Source organism: Xiphias gladius, chromosome 23 (assembly GCF_016859285.1).
Source record: "Xiphias gladius isolate SHS-SW01 ecotype Sanya breed wild chromosome 23, ASM1685928v1, whole genome shotgun sequence".
In the NCBI taxonomy this organism is placed as follows: Eukaryota; Metazoa; Chordata; class Actinopteri; order Istiophoriformes; family Xiphiidae; genus Xiphias; species Xiphias gladius.
Genome location: NC_053422.1, coordinates 10,291,911 through 10,308,441, shown reverse-complemented (window position 1 = coordinate 10,308,441; position 16,531 = coordinate 10,291,911). Strand labels below are relative to the sequence as shown.

The 16,531-nt window shown below is 37.5% G+C and overlaps 1 protein-coding gene across 2 annotated transcripts in view; it reads right to left on the bottom strand.

The window, feature by feature from the left end:
- The window catches only part of diaph2 (diaphanous-related formin 2), a 358,243-nt gene that overhangs the window by 336,574 nt on the left and 5,138 nt on the right, over positions 1-16,531 (bottom strand). Inside the window, exons 3-4 of one of the 2 annotated variants that reach the window (XM_040119669.1) lie at positions 6,205-6,237; positions 4,300-4,476 (exon numbers count right to left, since the gene is read on the bottom strand). In XM_040119669.1, the coding sequence (XP_039975603.1) occupies positions 4,300-4,476; positions 6,205-6,237 (210 nt within the window). The remainder of the gene's footprint in view (positions 1-4,299; positions 4,477-6,204; positions 6,238-16,531) is intronic. The other variant, XM_040119671.1, reaches the window with a different exon arrangement.

The following is a 16,531-nucleotide window of genomic DNA, read 5'->3' as shown; positions in this document are numbered from 1 at the left end:
GTGAACCTTAAGTTGTGGAGCCATGCTGCCCTCTGCTGGGAAGCAAAAAAATCATGTGTCCTCTGGTCTGGGTGATCTGATTTGGCAGTGATTGCCTTCCGTCCAACTTAATGTAAAACTATAAATTAAGCATGTCACTTCTGAGTAAGAACACTGTATTACATAACGCTTTGAAAATCCTACCACAAGTAATCTGATTCAAACTGATTGTGCTTCATTTGTTAGTGAAGCATGGGCAGGAATCCCATCCAGGGTCACCATGACCTAAATACCTCCAACTACATTTCCTCTACTAAATACCCTCGGAGCTAAAAAAAAAAAAAAAAAAAAAAAACCATTAAGATCCTTTTTGTGGAACAGGGAGGGAAAAAAATGTGCCTGAAAGTTTTACAAGTTGGCAGGTTTTTCACCCAAGGAAACCAGCAGGTTTTTTAATTAATCTTTGAACCCTGCTAATTTATCTGCCTAATTGACATTCAGTAAATGAGGCAAAATGTGGCAGGGTGAGTATGTTGTAGGAGGGGTAGGAGTAGTGGGACGCTTGTCAAGGGGACAAACTACAGGAATGAGCCATCCATGTTAAGTCTCCAAAATTATTAATGCTCTTTTATTAATTATACCCTCACAAACATCATAAAAAGAGTCCCAGGATATCTTTAACTATCCTGTTGGTGTAGCTGAAACGATTAGATCTGAGCTTGTATCAGTGATAGTGAAATTTGCAAGAAATATGTTATTGATCATATTGTCTCATCCTGGTCTGGAAAGCTCTGCTAAGAATTTTACTGTGTGACTCAGACTCCATTTATCTTGCTTATGTCAGAAATAATTTCATTCTGAGACACCTGGAAAATCAAACATCATGGACAGGAGTCTTAGGAACAATGTATATCCCAGTGGATTACTGCACTGCATATGTATACACAGCACAGTCCGTAAGTAGTGAGACAGCGACACATTGTGTTCACTCTTTTGGCTCTGTACTCCAGCACACTGGATTTAAAATGAAACAATGGCAGAGGTTAATGAGCTGACTTTCAGCTTTAAAGGTGTGGTCCGCATCCCCACTGGTTGAGCAGACTTGTAGTCAGACCAAGCAACCAAGTAGCCAAGGGGTTTTTAAAAGCCAAACAGTGTGATGTTCTTGACTGGCCAAGTCAGCCACCTCAATCAAAATGGGCAGGTGTTTCACTCATTGAAGACCAGCCCTAAAAACAAGCAATAAGTGAAGATGGCTGCATTACAAGCCTGGCAGTGCATCACCAGGGAAGGTATCGAGCAGATACTGAAGTCTGTGAATCGCGCAGTCATTATCTGCAAAGGATTTTGTTGCCAAATATTAATTATTTTGACCTTATTTTAGCTTTTGATTACACCTATGCATTATATTCACCCAAATTTTGGGGAAAGTGTGTGAAAAGTGCAAAAATTCCTATATGGTTCATCTGAGTAATTGTTTCATTCAATGAGCTTCAGAGAGTTAAGAGACGAAGCAACACAAAATATGTTACTGTTTACCTAGTTATGGTCTACCCTGTATATAAAAAAGATGAGATGGGCAAAAATTGCAAAGTCCTGCAGCACAATGTGGCTGCAAATACGGCCCTATCCAGAGTGCCACAGGCTTCAAATCAAAGAAAAGAGCAATTAATGGCTATCATCAAATGTGTCTGAAGCTTAAATGGATACGAAGAGTCCATGCTATGGGGAAAAGCAGATCTAAGAAAAGTAGAAGACGTATAAAAATGTTTTGCTTCAACTGTGACAAATCCATTTTTTTGTCCACTACCCTCAAGTCTGATCCATGAGTGTGTGAGGGCACACACAGTAACTCTCCTGTGGGCTGGTTTTAATGTCCTGGTGTAGGGTGTAACTGCTGAGGGATCACATAGGAGCTTATTACTAGGAGTGTTCATCCTGACCATGGCACATAGAGAGGCACATAAAACCTCAAACCAGCCACAGCAGCACTGCAATGTGATATTCTTCTTTCACTGGTCCTCTGTCTCAGTACCATACACTACTCTTGACAACTCTCTAAGGAATGGTAACAGAAACCAATGGGCAGTGGAATCAAATCAATACTAACTAAGGATGTCATGCTCTTGGAGGTTTTTCATGCTGACGGACAAGTAAAACCATCATCTGTGTAATAATGTCATGACTACTAATGGCCACATCAGCACAGAGGACTTAACGTGCCACTATGCAGCAACTTTTCAGATATTTCCTGAATGAAGAGGACATTTTCATGTATCTCACCTCACCAAGCATCCCACCACAACTTTGCTATAATGATCCTTTTATACACAATGAAGAGTTGAACTGATGGTGAAAGATGTTTGCCTTACATCGAGGTGTAGTGTAAAGGTTTCACAGCTATCTGAATGCTGATGAAATTAGTTCACATGTTCTATGTGCTACTGTGTTCCTAGGTTGAACCTCTTTGATTGGAGTCTCCAACTGCAACAAAGCTGCCTGAAGACATACTCTACACCCTTCTAAAGGCAGTGCTGAAAGAAAATGTTTTTTTCATGGATAACAACTTTATGAATATACTTGTGCTCTCAATGGTTAGCTTCAAAAATTCTACAAAAGGTTAATTTGGTTTTCCTCCCCGCTGACTGAGTGTTTCCTCCTATATTTTCCCAAAACCCTTTGATGACCTCTCAGTAATAGGCTATGGGCTATTTAGGCTTTGAAATTCACACCGCAATGTGTAAACCACTTTCCAAGGAAATGATATTTTCACTTTCTCCTAGCCATTAATGAACACTAGGTGGTCTCACTAAAATGACATGGGTCATCCCTTCATTTGAAGCCAGCTAGACATATTAGGCTGTAGCATGTAGCATCATAAAACAATAATATCAATAACAGAATGGGTGTAAAGACAAATGGAGCGGCTAAACTTATGGCGTGTATGACATAAATATAGATAAAGAGATGACAAGTACAATTAGATGCTGAAGAGAAGAAATTAGCCTCAAAAGAAAACTACCACTGTCATTTCTGTTTTTGCTACATCAAAGCAGAAAAGTTTACAGTCTAGTTTATAGTGTAAATACTGGTGACTTCAAAAGTACATTAGTAAATAACCCTGCTCTTTTTGATTTCATTACTGTAATTATACTTCCCAACACAAAGTGTCAAGGCCTGTCAAATGTCACATAAGCAAACATGCCTTCCATGTCATCTGTCACTGAGCAAATTGAAGCCTGGGTTTAATGTCACGCCACTGTGAGCACAAACATAGTAATTGAGAGGTGAACTGAGTGACAGGGATGAGCACCCAGGCAGGAAAACACTGAGCAGTAGCCTGATGAAAACCAAGAGCACTGGTCGCATTTCTCTGGCCAAGACCATTGTACGAGAAAAAAGGAAAGGCAGGCACCGTGCCTTTCACACTCAGAGACATTATCCACAATAGTACACACAACCTATGCAATGAAGCCAGAGTAATTCAGGTCCGCACTTCAAAGAGATGGGCTGAAAGCTTTTTGTAGATTTCAATCCTGCAGTACATAAGGGCAAAAATGCATTTCAATGGAGAAAATCACAAGTGTGACAGAGCTTTGACCCCACAGATGAGTGTGAATTGAATTTCAGAGTTTGGTGTTCTTCTGAGAGTGGCCTAGGGAATACGTAGGTGGAGCTCTGCATCACAAAAGCTCATGTGTGTGAGTGTGTGTGTCTGTGTGTTACTACAGTCACAACTATTTGGGCATTGTTTGCGGATGCAGATGTTTAAATGCATACTAATACGGCTTGGATTATTTAAGTGTTTGCAGATGTAAACATCATCTCCTGGTTTCAGATCTAATGGCGTGATAAATTTTGGTAAAATTTAACTTGTTCATTTAGTTCCGAGAACTGTAAACCATGATGAATATCTTGATAGGAGAATTATCAGGACGGATTATACTGTGATACGACAAACAATTTTAAGATGTTCCATAAAACTAGGAGGGCTCTGAAAAGCAGTAATTTCAATATCTTCCTTTTTTACAGGTCTGGCAACGTTTTGCTCACTAAAAAAAAATCTCATCGGCAGTAAAACAAGGACACGTGTGGGTATACGTATATCAATGTAAAAATACTTTTCACACTTTACATTCTGCCTTGTCAAACTCCTTCACCAACATTCACAAAAGCAGCTGCAGATTTATGAATCAATTTAAGATTTCATAATAAAATGCTCATTATTAATTAATCTGTGACAACTGTAATAAAACTGTTGTGCAGTACTACAGATGTTACTATGCAGGGGAAACACCACAAAATAAATACAACGCTCACCATCATCTTCTCAAAGAGGTCAATGATCTCCTTTTCTGAAAGGTTCATGGAGCGGTCGTCAAAAAGGGGCTGAGGAACAGGCAGTTCAGCCTGGGTAGAGAGGGGATCTGTTGGGTGCTGTATAAGGGGCTTCTCCTTCTTCATCCCCGTTTTCCTGAAACTGGTAATACGATCACGCTGAAAGAAAACAGAGTGTTTGAGATATTAAAACTTTGCACTGCTAACAATCCTGTTTAGACTATGTCGAGAATAAGGATGACTGTTTTTAGTTACTGAAAGAAAACCTGATTTTTCAAGAGCAGATTGGTTTAAACTGCCTGTAACCCAAATTTCACACATTAGAGTGCTGGTGCCGTGAGAGGTAAGGCCAAGTTGTTGCCAAAATCAAAAGGTTTCACTCTTTGATGAGCATGAAGCTGTTTTCATGGCTCCCCTCATTATTATTTGGCCAAAAGGTGGCGGTGGAGGAACAGTCGCTCTGAAAAGCCACTCTTGAAATTTGTGAATATTTTGTAGCAATGTGGTCACCAAATTGGAAAAGAGGGGTACCTTCTGTGAAGAAAAGGAATTTGACAATCAAATGCTATGTCAATCCAATCCATCCCACGATTGTTAAGATATTTCACACTGGACCTTGTTGGACTGACAAACACAACAGGCTATCTCTAAAACTTAAGGTGAGGCTTAAAACAATAAAAGGCAGAGTTCCAGTATGTTTATGCAGTAAATGATACTGTACTTTTATAATCTGATTTAAAAGGCTTTTTAATTTTTCTAAATAATTTTTCACTTGTTTAATATTTCACAAAAAATACAGAAAAAGACATTTTTGTGAAGATTAAAAATCCAAATAATGATCTCTACTCAGGAATAGACACAAATTTATTGCAACATATCAGTAACAAAGAAGAACTGCATTTTACGTGGTATACTGCATAAAACTAATCAGGACTTTACTTACCATCATACCCCAAAGATTACCTGGTTTGTGCTTATGTTATAAGAATAGTTTTAGCACACAATAACAACTTAAGATCACTGTTATAACGTCAGTGAGACTCAGTTGAGTTTCCTTGTTATATTCATCAGTTGACACTATCGTGACTAATGCAGTATAATAAAGTTTAGTGTGAAAGCAGAAAAAGTACATGGACCGCATGCAACCAGTCAGAGTTAGTCATATTTAGTAAAATGGAATGGTGAGGACATGCTGGATGAACGAACATATAGAAATGAAATGGAAAGACATACGATTATGACATACATGATGTCACTACTGTCAGTTTGATGAAATATTACTGGATGGATCAAGCATGCTTTAAGCTAAAACAAAACACATTATTCCTGATAGATGCAATTATATTTTGACATTACATTATACATACTAAAAAATAATGCATTCCTACCTAACCTTTTAAGTGTAAAAATCAGGCTACTTGTTAACTAAGGGTATTAAAAAAGCCCCAAGCAGATCAGAACATCTAATCAGAAGTACCACAGATAATTGCACACTAAATGATCTATGAGCTGCTTACAAAAGTTTTAGATGCTATGGGCTAAGTTTTGTTCATAATAAAAAATTTAAGCTACCAGATGCTGCTGATGCTAAATAACAGCACCGTGAAAAATCATATTTTATTTACACGGCATAATGTGAAAATATTATAATTTAAGCTTAGCCTTTTCTGTTGCTGTATAATGACACAAAGTCACACTGTATGGTAACACTACATTTAACCTATCTTTAGTTGTTCGTGTTTTGTTAAAATATTAATTCAGTTAATTTGCTTTTAGCACATTTGACCCATCGCCATATTTCGGTTAAACGTCTCATGCAGCCATGACAAAATATGAGAATGATGAAAAACAAAACTAGTCACACCAAAATTAAACCAAGCACCTTACCATGTCATCAGCCAATGTTTTTATGTGTATGTTCTGTTGGAGGGAGGGCACAGTGTGAAAAACAAAATCCAAATTAAAATGACAACCCCCACAAAGTGCACAGCATGTATCCCATCTGAAGTGCATTCACATGTACGGTGTCCTCTGGATACTATCTCATTTTCCTCTCAGAAGCCAAATTAAGTTTCCTATAACAAATACACGAGGTTGTGACAAAAAGGATATGTGTCTCAGAACCACACCTAGCATTAGCCAATTCTCGTTATCTGTTGTTGTTTTTTTTTCCAATGAGGAAAAAAAAAAGGGCAATGGCATATCCTCATATCCAATGAGGATATGAGCAGATTCTGGATACTGTACATGTGTAGGATGTGACAATACTTGATGTTCCCAATAATAGGGTTTTAATGTATGTAAGCGTAAGTGTGGGTTCACGAGTGAAAACCCCAAGCACACACACTTTGAGACACATACCAAACATTTTACATGAAATGAGACGTATAATAAATAACCCATAATCCCACACCTACAGACATAGTGAGCACACCTGTTCACAACACTCGCTGAAAAAAATGCAAGTTAGTGCTGCTTGGTTAAAGTTTTGTGTATCCTAAAAATAATACACTTTCACAAGGCAATGTGTTACAGCCTGGCACAAATTAACACCAAAAGGTTATATAACTCTGTAATATGTGTTCTATAGAGCATCTCTTGCAGTGACAGTGGACGAACCAAATCGGTCTTCTTACAAATAGCTCAAATAAAAAAAATTAAAACCACAACTTCTCTTTACCACAGATGTTTGTCTTCATCTCAGACACAAAAAGACAGGCTTCTGCCAAAGGCTTGTGGCTCGGTGAGGGACTGCCATTTGAAACACACCTCAAATGGGAAGCAGTAGCAACAATGCCATATGCTGGCGGTAAGCTGTGAAGTACTAATGAGTAGTGAGATGTGGGGTAGTGATGGCCATAAAGCCTGCCTCCAGCCGCGGATTTCTCCACTATTCTAATCAGGAAACTACTGATGCCGGGGCGAGCAAACAGATTGGCTCTAACCTGCACCTCCCTCCGTGCATCTTCATCAGCTGTCGCTCTGGGCAACTCTGAGCAGAAACTCAAACTGCCATATCCGTCACTAGTTTTGTTTGCAACAACTGATCAACAGTTGGGAGATAAATCTATGAACCACAGAAAACAAAGCCTCTATGTCTCTATGTGCAGGCTCCATGTGTTTCCAAACTGTTATATTAAGTCAATACGATAAATATGTCATATTCATCGGGCATTATGCATTGAGGGTTCTGCCTGGGATATCCAGGTATTTTTTTCACCATCATTTTGAAGCCTTTAACACAGCTGCACCACTTCTTGCAACATCTGTAAAGTTAAGAACTTGACGGACGCAACAACTTTTCCCATTTCTATCTCAGTGTGTATGTGTCATTAAGCCCAGCATTCTCTAGCAGTCTAAAACTGCGTGAAACAATAGCTAATTTTCAAATGGAGTACTTGAACATTTTCTAATCAATTTAACAACAATCAAACCACTGGTTGGTTAATTGCCTTGACTTGAGGGCCTTTCCTTGCCCATTATCTTGGCAACATCGCAACAATGCAATTTAACATCTAACAATTAAGCTTGCCTGTCCTCTGGGCTTCTCCCACTTATTAAAGTAAACTTTTTCATCATAATAAATGTTTATTACCAGACATATATTCCCCTAAATAACCTAATCAAATTAGCTCTGGGTCCCTCCTTAATCAAATATGATTATGACTCCATGCAGATCCTTAAAAATTAAAACACAAAGCAATATTCCACAACTTGAGAGTCAATTTGGGGACACAAAACCATACCAGTATGCATATTTCTCACAACAACTTTTAAAATTAATATTATAGAGTACAATTAATATCAGTATTAACTTGTGAAGAGATATACCCTTCCATTGCTCTTACTTTTTTTACAAAATGCCACCAGGTGGCACATGAAATTAGTTTTCATTGAAAATGGACAAAGGACCACCTTTGTTTCAAACTGGCTACCACTGCAGAGCTTTTAAATAGCTACGCCTGTTATACCCAACCAATTTAACAAGACCATCTGTATGATGTCAATTTAACTCAGTCACTGGAACTATAACTATAAAATCAGTAGCCACGATGCTTCTGTAAAACGAGTTTAAAAGGAAATTAGGTTTTACTTTAATTAGTTCTAATAATAACAAAGGATTAGTGGGAGCCAGCCATTGTTGGCAGTGAGGACTGTGATGCAATGTGCTGTTGACAGTTCTTGGCAACTTCATGAAACTACCTTGTGTCCCTGTTTAATCGACTTCTCAGTACAGCTATAGACTCATAAGCGTTACTGAGGAGAAAAAAAAATCAGAATTCTGACAAGAGCTGTGATAAATTTAGGAAAAAGGTACAAATTTTATAACAAGCCTCATAAACTAGTAAGTACACTTCAGTAGCTCGGCAGTCAAGCTGGGTTTTCATAGTGGAAAATCTGTATTTTTGTAAGGTGTTCATTTGTCTAATAAACCCCAAAGCTGTTTGTTGCTCCTTCAGAAAGTAACAATTATCAGTGTACTGAACTACCTTTTCAATAATTCAACACATTTCCTTTCCCCTCTCTGTTGTATTCATTGGAGAAAACCACATCTCATTGCTGCAAACTTTAATAAGTCAGGGCAAGAAAACTGACACTGCACTGAAAACATCTTACAGACAATGCTCAGAACCAACAGGCAATATACTATTATTAAGTCTTCAGAAGCAATAGTGACACACTGCATTGTATCAGTTCCGTTATTGTTAAGTAACTCACCACTTTTTTTGTTTCATTTCTAGTGCATTCTAGTAGCTCACATTATTTGTGTGCAATTAACCAAAAATCTACATTACATGGAGATAAAGTATACAACAAAGGAGACTACTGTTTTTGTCCAAACAGCTGCATGGAAAACTCGGTTTGCCAATTCGCCACAGCTTGTAAACATGAATGCACCCTTAAGTGGAGTAACTGTACAAAACATAAAGGATGCAGCAACTCAAGCGCTGATCACAACGCACCTTTAACTCCTAAAAAAGATTTTTTTCAAGCCAGATATTTATCTGTCAGCAGGACTGAACTGAAGTATAATAAATCACAACACAGCCTACCATAATGCAAAGGAACTCACGGCATTGGCTTGAATATATTCAAGAGGAAAAAAATGACTACAAGTGAATCTGATGCACAGCAGTAATTGTAAATGTTTACAGTCTGTAAGAGTGAAAGCTGATACATTGCTGTGCCTATTATCAAATCACAGACCAGAGACTAATTTAAGATGGAAAAAGAAAAAAATACGTATTATGTCCTTTTTTGAATGTCAGTATAAAGGGCATCTAAATTTGGGCTGTTGCTCCTTAACGTTTCTATAGGGTGCACCAGAGCTCCCATTACAAAGTGGTGTGCAGCCCTGTGTAAAAAGCCCCGATGAATGCATATAACAGATTACAGATTTGACAACGTGTGCTTTAATTATTAAACTTTTATCTAAAAATACTGTATTATTTTAAGAAGGAGATCAAAAACCTGTTTTTACACTGAAGAACAACTAAGCGCCACCAAAATCCTACAGTGCAAGATAAACCTGTAGCTGACGGGCCTTTGGGCCATAGCACTACTTTCTTCTAGTTACATTAGAGACTTGTATTTGCTAGTCGTAGCCATGAACATCAAAATTACATAATTTGTCTTTGTGTAATCAGATAGGATGTACGCATTGCCAATATCATGCTCAATTATAGGTGAGTGGCATCTGACAGCAACAAATACCATCTGAGTAACTGAATTAGACATAGTCTAAACAAATCAATTTGTCTAAATTAATCTTGTTACAAAGTCTTCTCCATGGCTGTCTTTGTAAAATCAGAGAGGTAATGCACAACAGGGCCTACACTGCTGCAAAAGATTTATGGAAGCATGTAAGTAACATTTATCCTTCTTGATAAAATCTATCAAATTAATCTTTGTGTTTGCACTGTGAGTACGCCCTTTTCAAGCAGAGCAAAGTAGTAGTGGAAAGAGGCCACAAGAAAAACTAATACCCCATTTAAACCTGGCATTTCATGTGACCTATATCCAAACTACTGTATATTTGGGGGGCATTTGCCCATTTAGAGTATATTTACTATTAACTCTGACTTCAGTTACAACATAGAAATAAAACTGCCCTCTCCTGGTGTTTTTCCCCTACAACATGTAAATAATTCTTTCTGAACATTTAAATGACAGTTAACATCTGGTTTCATTTGCACTACAGCCTTGAGTCTCATCTTTATTCAAACTTTGGTAGATGTTTTTATCTCCCCAGCTCTGTGGCCTGTTCCAAGAAGCTTAACTGAGTTGTCTGAATAACTTTGCAGAGTAAAATCTACAACAGGTCTTTTTAAATCAGTCCATTTTCCAGATTTGTGGGAGTTTTGAGCTTTTTTTTTCCTGCTTTCCTGAGTTTCCTGAGTTTAACTAAGTTACCAAGACAGTTCAGTTAACTTGCTTCCCACAGCAGTCCACTGCTCAGTTAAGAACAAAACTGCGTGCCATGGATATACGTCATTAATACATTTCCTCATTCCTCATTTAAATTAATATCAACTAACAAATCAAAACAACAATTTTTTACTCCACTCTTTTACAGAAAATGTATTTATATAAATTGGTTTCTATTTGTATGGTAGCACCATCGAAAATAATTATATCTAGTGCAGATGGTAAGTCAATTAATTCACCAGAAGACTAATCTGCAACAATTTAAAAAAAAAACTGATTAAGTCATTAATCTAGAAAAAAAGCCAAATATTCTGAGGATTTGCAAATTGGATATATCGTTTTTTTAACCAGTGGTTGGACAAGACTTACCACTTTGAATTATGTTTTTATATTTAGATTTTATTTGCTCCCAAGTCCATTTTACATTGCCGGGATTGCAACTGAAAAAATAAGCCAAAATTGTAATACAAAAGAATGCATCTAAGTAACACATTAATTTAATGGAATACACAAACCTAACTATAGTCAGATCTACTCATACCCTAATGATGGGTAATATTTTAAGGCTATTAACTTACGCATTCACACAGTCAGATTTTTTGCCAGCTGTCCTTCCTGCATTTGGCAGCTGCATCTGTGTTGTTTTTATCCTGGATTATGTGTTAAACTTCTTCGTATATGTCAAATTTTAAAGTTTGCTCTTTTCTGTAAAAGATGCCACTCTGCTGCCAGTAGACTTGTCCATGTTTGCGATTGGTCATTTACTGCAAACATCACTCCTTGTATGTTAACGTTCTCATTGCTAGATTGGGAAAACCTAGGTTGACCTATCAAATTGATAACCACCGTCGTGTGACTGCTTAGTGTGATTACGGTTGTTAGGCTTACTAGACACAGGAGACACAGCCTCTTATCCTGGCACATAAAAATCTACGATATACATGCACCATAATGGCCAAACTTGTCCTGCAAACCGGATTAGGAACAATTTAATCAAGCACTGATTGTCATGTGTTCTACTAAAAAAATAAATTAAGTATGTAAGTATACAGTTGCAGTTCTTATGCACAATCTCGAATTTGAGATACTTTCACTTGTTCCATTCCAAAAAAGTTCCAAAAAGAAAACAAGTAGGGTAATTTAACTGAAAAAGAAAAAAAACAATAAAGAAAGCACAAGATTTCTGTGAGAGCTGAAGTGCCTTTAAAAGGGCATGAATCTGTGGTAGCCTTATTATTTCAGGAAAATGCAGTCACTTTCCTAAAACAGCATCTATTGAAAAGGGAAAGCAGAAAACAGCCAGTACAGCTAAGATTTGAATGGCTCAACACTGGATGGCCTGACCATGTGACTGCAGACTAACACAGCACTGCCCGTAGGTTATCTCTGTTTCTGTACAAAGTAAATTTCTAACACTGTACCCTTGAGGGTTGGCATGAGATGCAGCTATTACAAAAACTGAGGTCTGTAAGAAAGTATGGAAATGTCAGGGTATTCAGATTTTCTTAAATTGTTTATGATATCACATAGAAATTTCATTTGTATTTAACAGACTATTGTACTGAAATAAATCAAAGTCTGTATTAGAAATACTGGAACTATATGATGCAATTATTAGTCTGACTTATTTAAACTGGAATTTAAAATCCAGTGATCACATCTGCTCAACCAGTTGTTTTCCCTAATTGCTGCCATGTGCAAATAAAGATATGAACTCATGACCTTGTTGTTTTCTGTAAACTGTTTGCTGGCTGGTGGCTAATGATACTGTATATAACTGGAGTGTCGGGCAGCTAAATGTTTAAAAAAATAATCCAATCCCAATGCCTGAAAACTATGTTGGTGTATCTGCCAATGTAGTAATTATACCTGTCACATACCCTTGTGATATTCTAATATACCACTACTAAATTGTGAGTCTTTAAAGACTTTAATAAAATACGATGATTCATGATAACCCTGTATCATGTTAGGAAGACTTATCTTATCTAATCTATACACATTCTTCTGTGACACAGTATATTGCACTATACAGTTGCAATCAGAAATATTCAACCCCCCAAAGATTTTAAGGATTTATCAATTAAAGTTTTCTCAAAGATTCTACTTTGGATAACTTCTTTATGAGTTGAGTGATACATAGAATCAACACGGAAATGCATGATGTAAGTAACAGTATATTTTGTTAAGATAGCCATGTCACAATTATTCAACCTCTATATAATATTGTTGTTTTCAAAGCTGTCTGACAGTTTTTACGGCCTAAAGTGGAGTTGAAACATAACTAAGCCTTTGGGAACTCTAAAATGATCCTTCATTTGCTTCAGCTGTGATGCATATATAAACCCCACCCATGAAGGTATTCAAGATGAGTTGCAATCATGACGCACTCCACTCTTGACCACAAGGAACATAAAAAGTCGACTAGAATATGTCAGGAGAAATTTGGATAAGACAACAGATTTTTGGGAGACAGTTCTATGGACTGATGAAACCAAACTGGAACTGTTTGGACATATGGACCAGCGGTATGTCTGGTGTGCGAAAGGCCAGGTTTATGACCAGAAGAATACCATCCCCACGTTCAAGCATGGAGGTGGGTCACTGATGATGTGGGGCTGTTTTTCTGCGGCACGAACTGGCAATCTTGATCGTGTACCTGGCATCATGGATTCCCAGAAATACCAGGCCATTTTAAAGAGGAACATGATGCCTTCTGTTGACAAATTAAACCCTGGTGATCATTGGATTTTCCAGCAAGACAATGATCCCGAGCACACCTCCAAGTCAACGAGAGCTTGGTTGAGAAAAAGATCCTGGAACGTCCTGGAGTGGCTTTCTCAGTCACTAGATTTAAATCCGATTGAAAATCTTTGGTGGGATTTAAAGAAGGCAGTTGCAGCATGGAAAGCTATCAAACATCACTGAGCTAGAGGTTTTTGCACATGAAGAATAGGCAAAAATTCCAATCGAGAAGTGTAAAAAGCTTGTCAGCACTTACCGAAAATGTTTGGTAGAAGTTATAAAAGCTAAAGGATGTGCCACAAAATACTGAAGCTGGGGGTTGAATAATACTGCACGTGTTAAGAGTTACATTTTTCATTTGAACTTCAAAGTTAAGTCAACTTCTGTTGTCAAAATAACTCACATGTATCAAATATTTTTTGTTGTTTAATGAGGTTTTTTGTCATTTATTGTCATTATCTTTCATCCACATCACTATATTGTCTTTTGAGGTGAGGGGGTTAAATATTTATGAATGCAACTGTATATCAAAACTAAGGTGTGAAGACAGCTGTCAAACAACCAACCAAAATCTGATTTCTAACTTACACTGACGAGCAATAAATTAAAGCACATCAGTGGCAATGACAGACACCTCCTCTCAGCAAGTTTAGCAGAGGGAAAGCTCCCCCATCACAATCCTTCAATATAATCAAGTAAAAGAGCAGGAAAACCCCTTCAGCCTGGCCTATATCTGACTCTGCATTAGCTCAGTCAGAGCAATGCCTGTTACTCATGAATCATCAAACTACTGTCTCTAACTATATACAACTTGAAATGATTCACGCATTGTTACATGAAAACTTAAATGCACTGATGCTCAAGTTATTTCTTAGGAAGGCTTTTTAATATGTAACTGAGGCAGCCAAATAAATTTCCCATTCTCAAGTCTATTTATGTTAATGAATAGGGCTCTTCTCAGACAGTGACATTGAGCAGGAAGTCTGTTGGTTTCTTCCAGTGTGACTAAGGCATTCTTCACTGCTTCCTCTCTCCAACTTCCTGAATGCCATTATTAAAACACTCACATGTGGTCTGTTTCCTGCCGTTTTTCCCTAACACAGTCGCAGTTATATTCACTCAATGACACAATGTAAAAGTGGAAAAAATACAAAACAGCACATGAGAAAAAAATGTAAAAAACTTCATGACAAAAAAGTATGTGACAAGCTGACAACTTGTACTAACTGCATGCTAACATGACCTAAAATGATCCCTAACAACAGGTGACAACGGCAGCAGTACAGTAAGTCGATAAATATGTTTCACAATATGATATTTTTAAAACTGTAAAAAGCATGAAGGTTAACTACACCATTGCGTAGTTGTACTCTTGATTCAGACACAAAAATTTCCGATTTTCAAATTTGGGCTAAGTGATGTTGATTTCATATCATAAAAATTTAAAAAAATCACAGAAATTAAGGCTTGCTCCAGATAAATATATAGTCAATCACACTATCTCTTTAGATCTGGTAAAACACTAATTAACTCATCTGGTTGATGTCCATCACAATGTATATTGGAACTGTAATTTCCAGTGTTATTTCCATCTATCATTCAAGAATTTTAGAACTGATTCAGAGAAATACCGCTTAGTGGTGTTATTCTAGGTAACAAAATTTTATACGGGGCTTCTGATAATTTTATATTTGAAAAATCCATGATGAAATTAAACTGACAAACAGTAAATAATAAATAACGTTACATTACCCAAACACACTTTGAAACAACTGTATGCGTATACAGTTTCTCAGTCAGCAGAATGAACCGCATCAGCAGTGTGTGGGGCAGTGTATGCCATTATTCCACTAAGCTCTCCCTTGTCCAGGGTCTCACATTAAAGACGCAACTGCTTAATTAGTACTGAACTGGCCATTCATTACTGAAGCCTTAATTCATTCCATTCATTACAGAAGCCTTAACTACTTTAATGATGAGCATGTTTCGGCTATATACATTATTACCACCACTGTAATGTCATGAAGTTGTCATTACTCGACTCTGCAGAGGGCTTTGAAACAACGGACACAGGAAGTGGAGACATATGGTGACACTAGAGACAATACACTGGCCAAGGCCACCATACACATATCTTCGGCTATATTTTTGGCTATACTGATTCTGGCTATATTTAATTGAAAAATTATCACTCGGAGAGGAAGCTAGAAGCTCATTCACATCTGTGTCAGCTGCTGTGCAGTCATTTGAATGAGACACAGAGAGGTGTGCCTGTGGAGAGAAAGCCCGACCTCATGCTCATGGGGCAATACTGGCAAGTCTCTTCTCCAGAAAGTAGCTAAACTTTGCACAAAAAGTCGCTAGATTTGTCGCTAGGTGTATTTTGAAAAAAAGTGGCTAAAGGGGTCTGAAAAGTCGGTACATGTAGTGGCGAAGGCACTATTCATTTTAAAAAAGCAATGGCCAATGAGGAAACGCCAACACTCGGTTAGCTGACCAATGATGTAACTTCATTATGCAGTCACGCAGCACATGACTCAGTCAGCAACAAGCTAACAAGTTGCACAATATACTTACTTCTCTTAACAGTTTTTGGGCTAACACTGACACAAAAACCAACTTATTGCTGTCACCTTGAAGCCTCCCATTAGAAAGCCACTATACAGTATAGCCACAGTATACCCAGGACGACTCACCTCCCAAAAACAATCAAATAATGATCTGCCATGCCAACCACCTGCACGTCCCTTTTTCCTCTGTGTTCACTGCTCTGTCACCATATCCTGTCTTTCTGCTATATATTTCCGGCATGTTTAATTTTTGATACAGTTCATAAAAGACAGTTCTTTAAGTCACTTTAAGATGCATATATTACATATAATGTGTCGTATTTTTCATCTGGTCATTATTAAGTCATCTTTTCTGTGTAGTCTTACCCCTTTTCTCACAATACAATCTCCCATTGAAATATAAAAGCCTTTCAGCTGTGTTGTTGGTTCTTCTTCTAGAATACGATCTTCCACTCAGTCTTTGAAAGTTT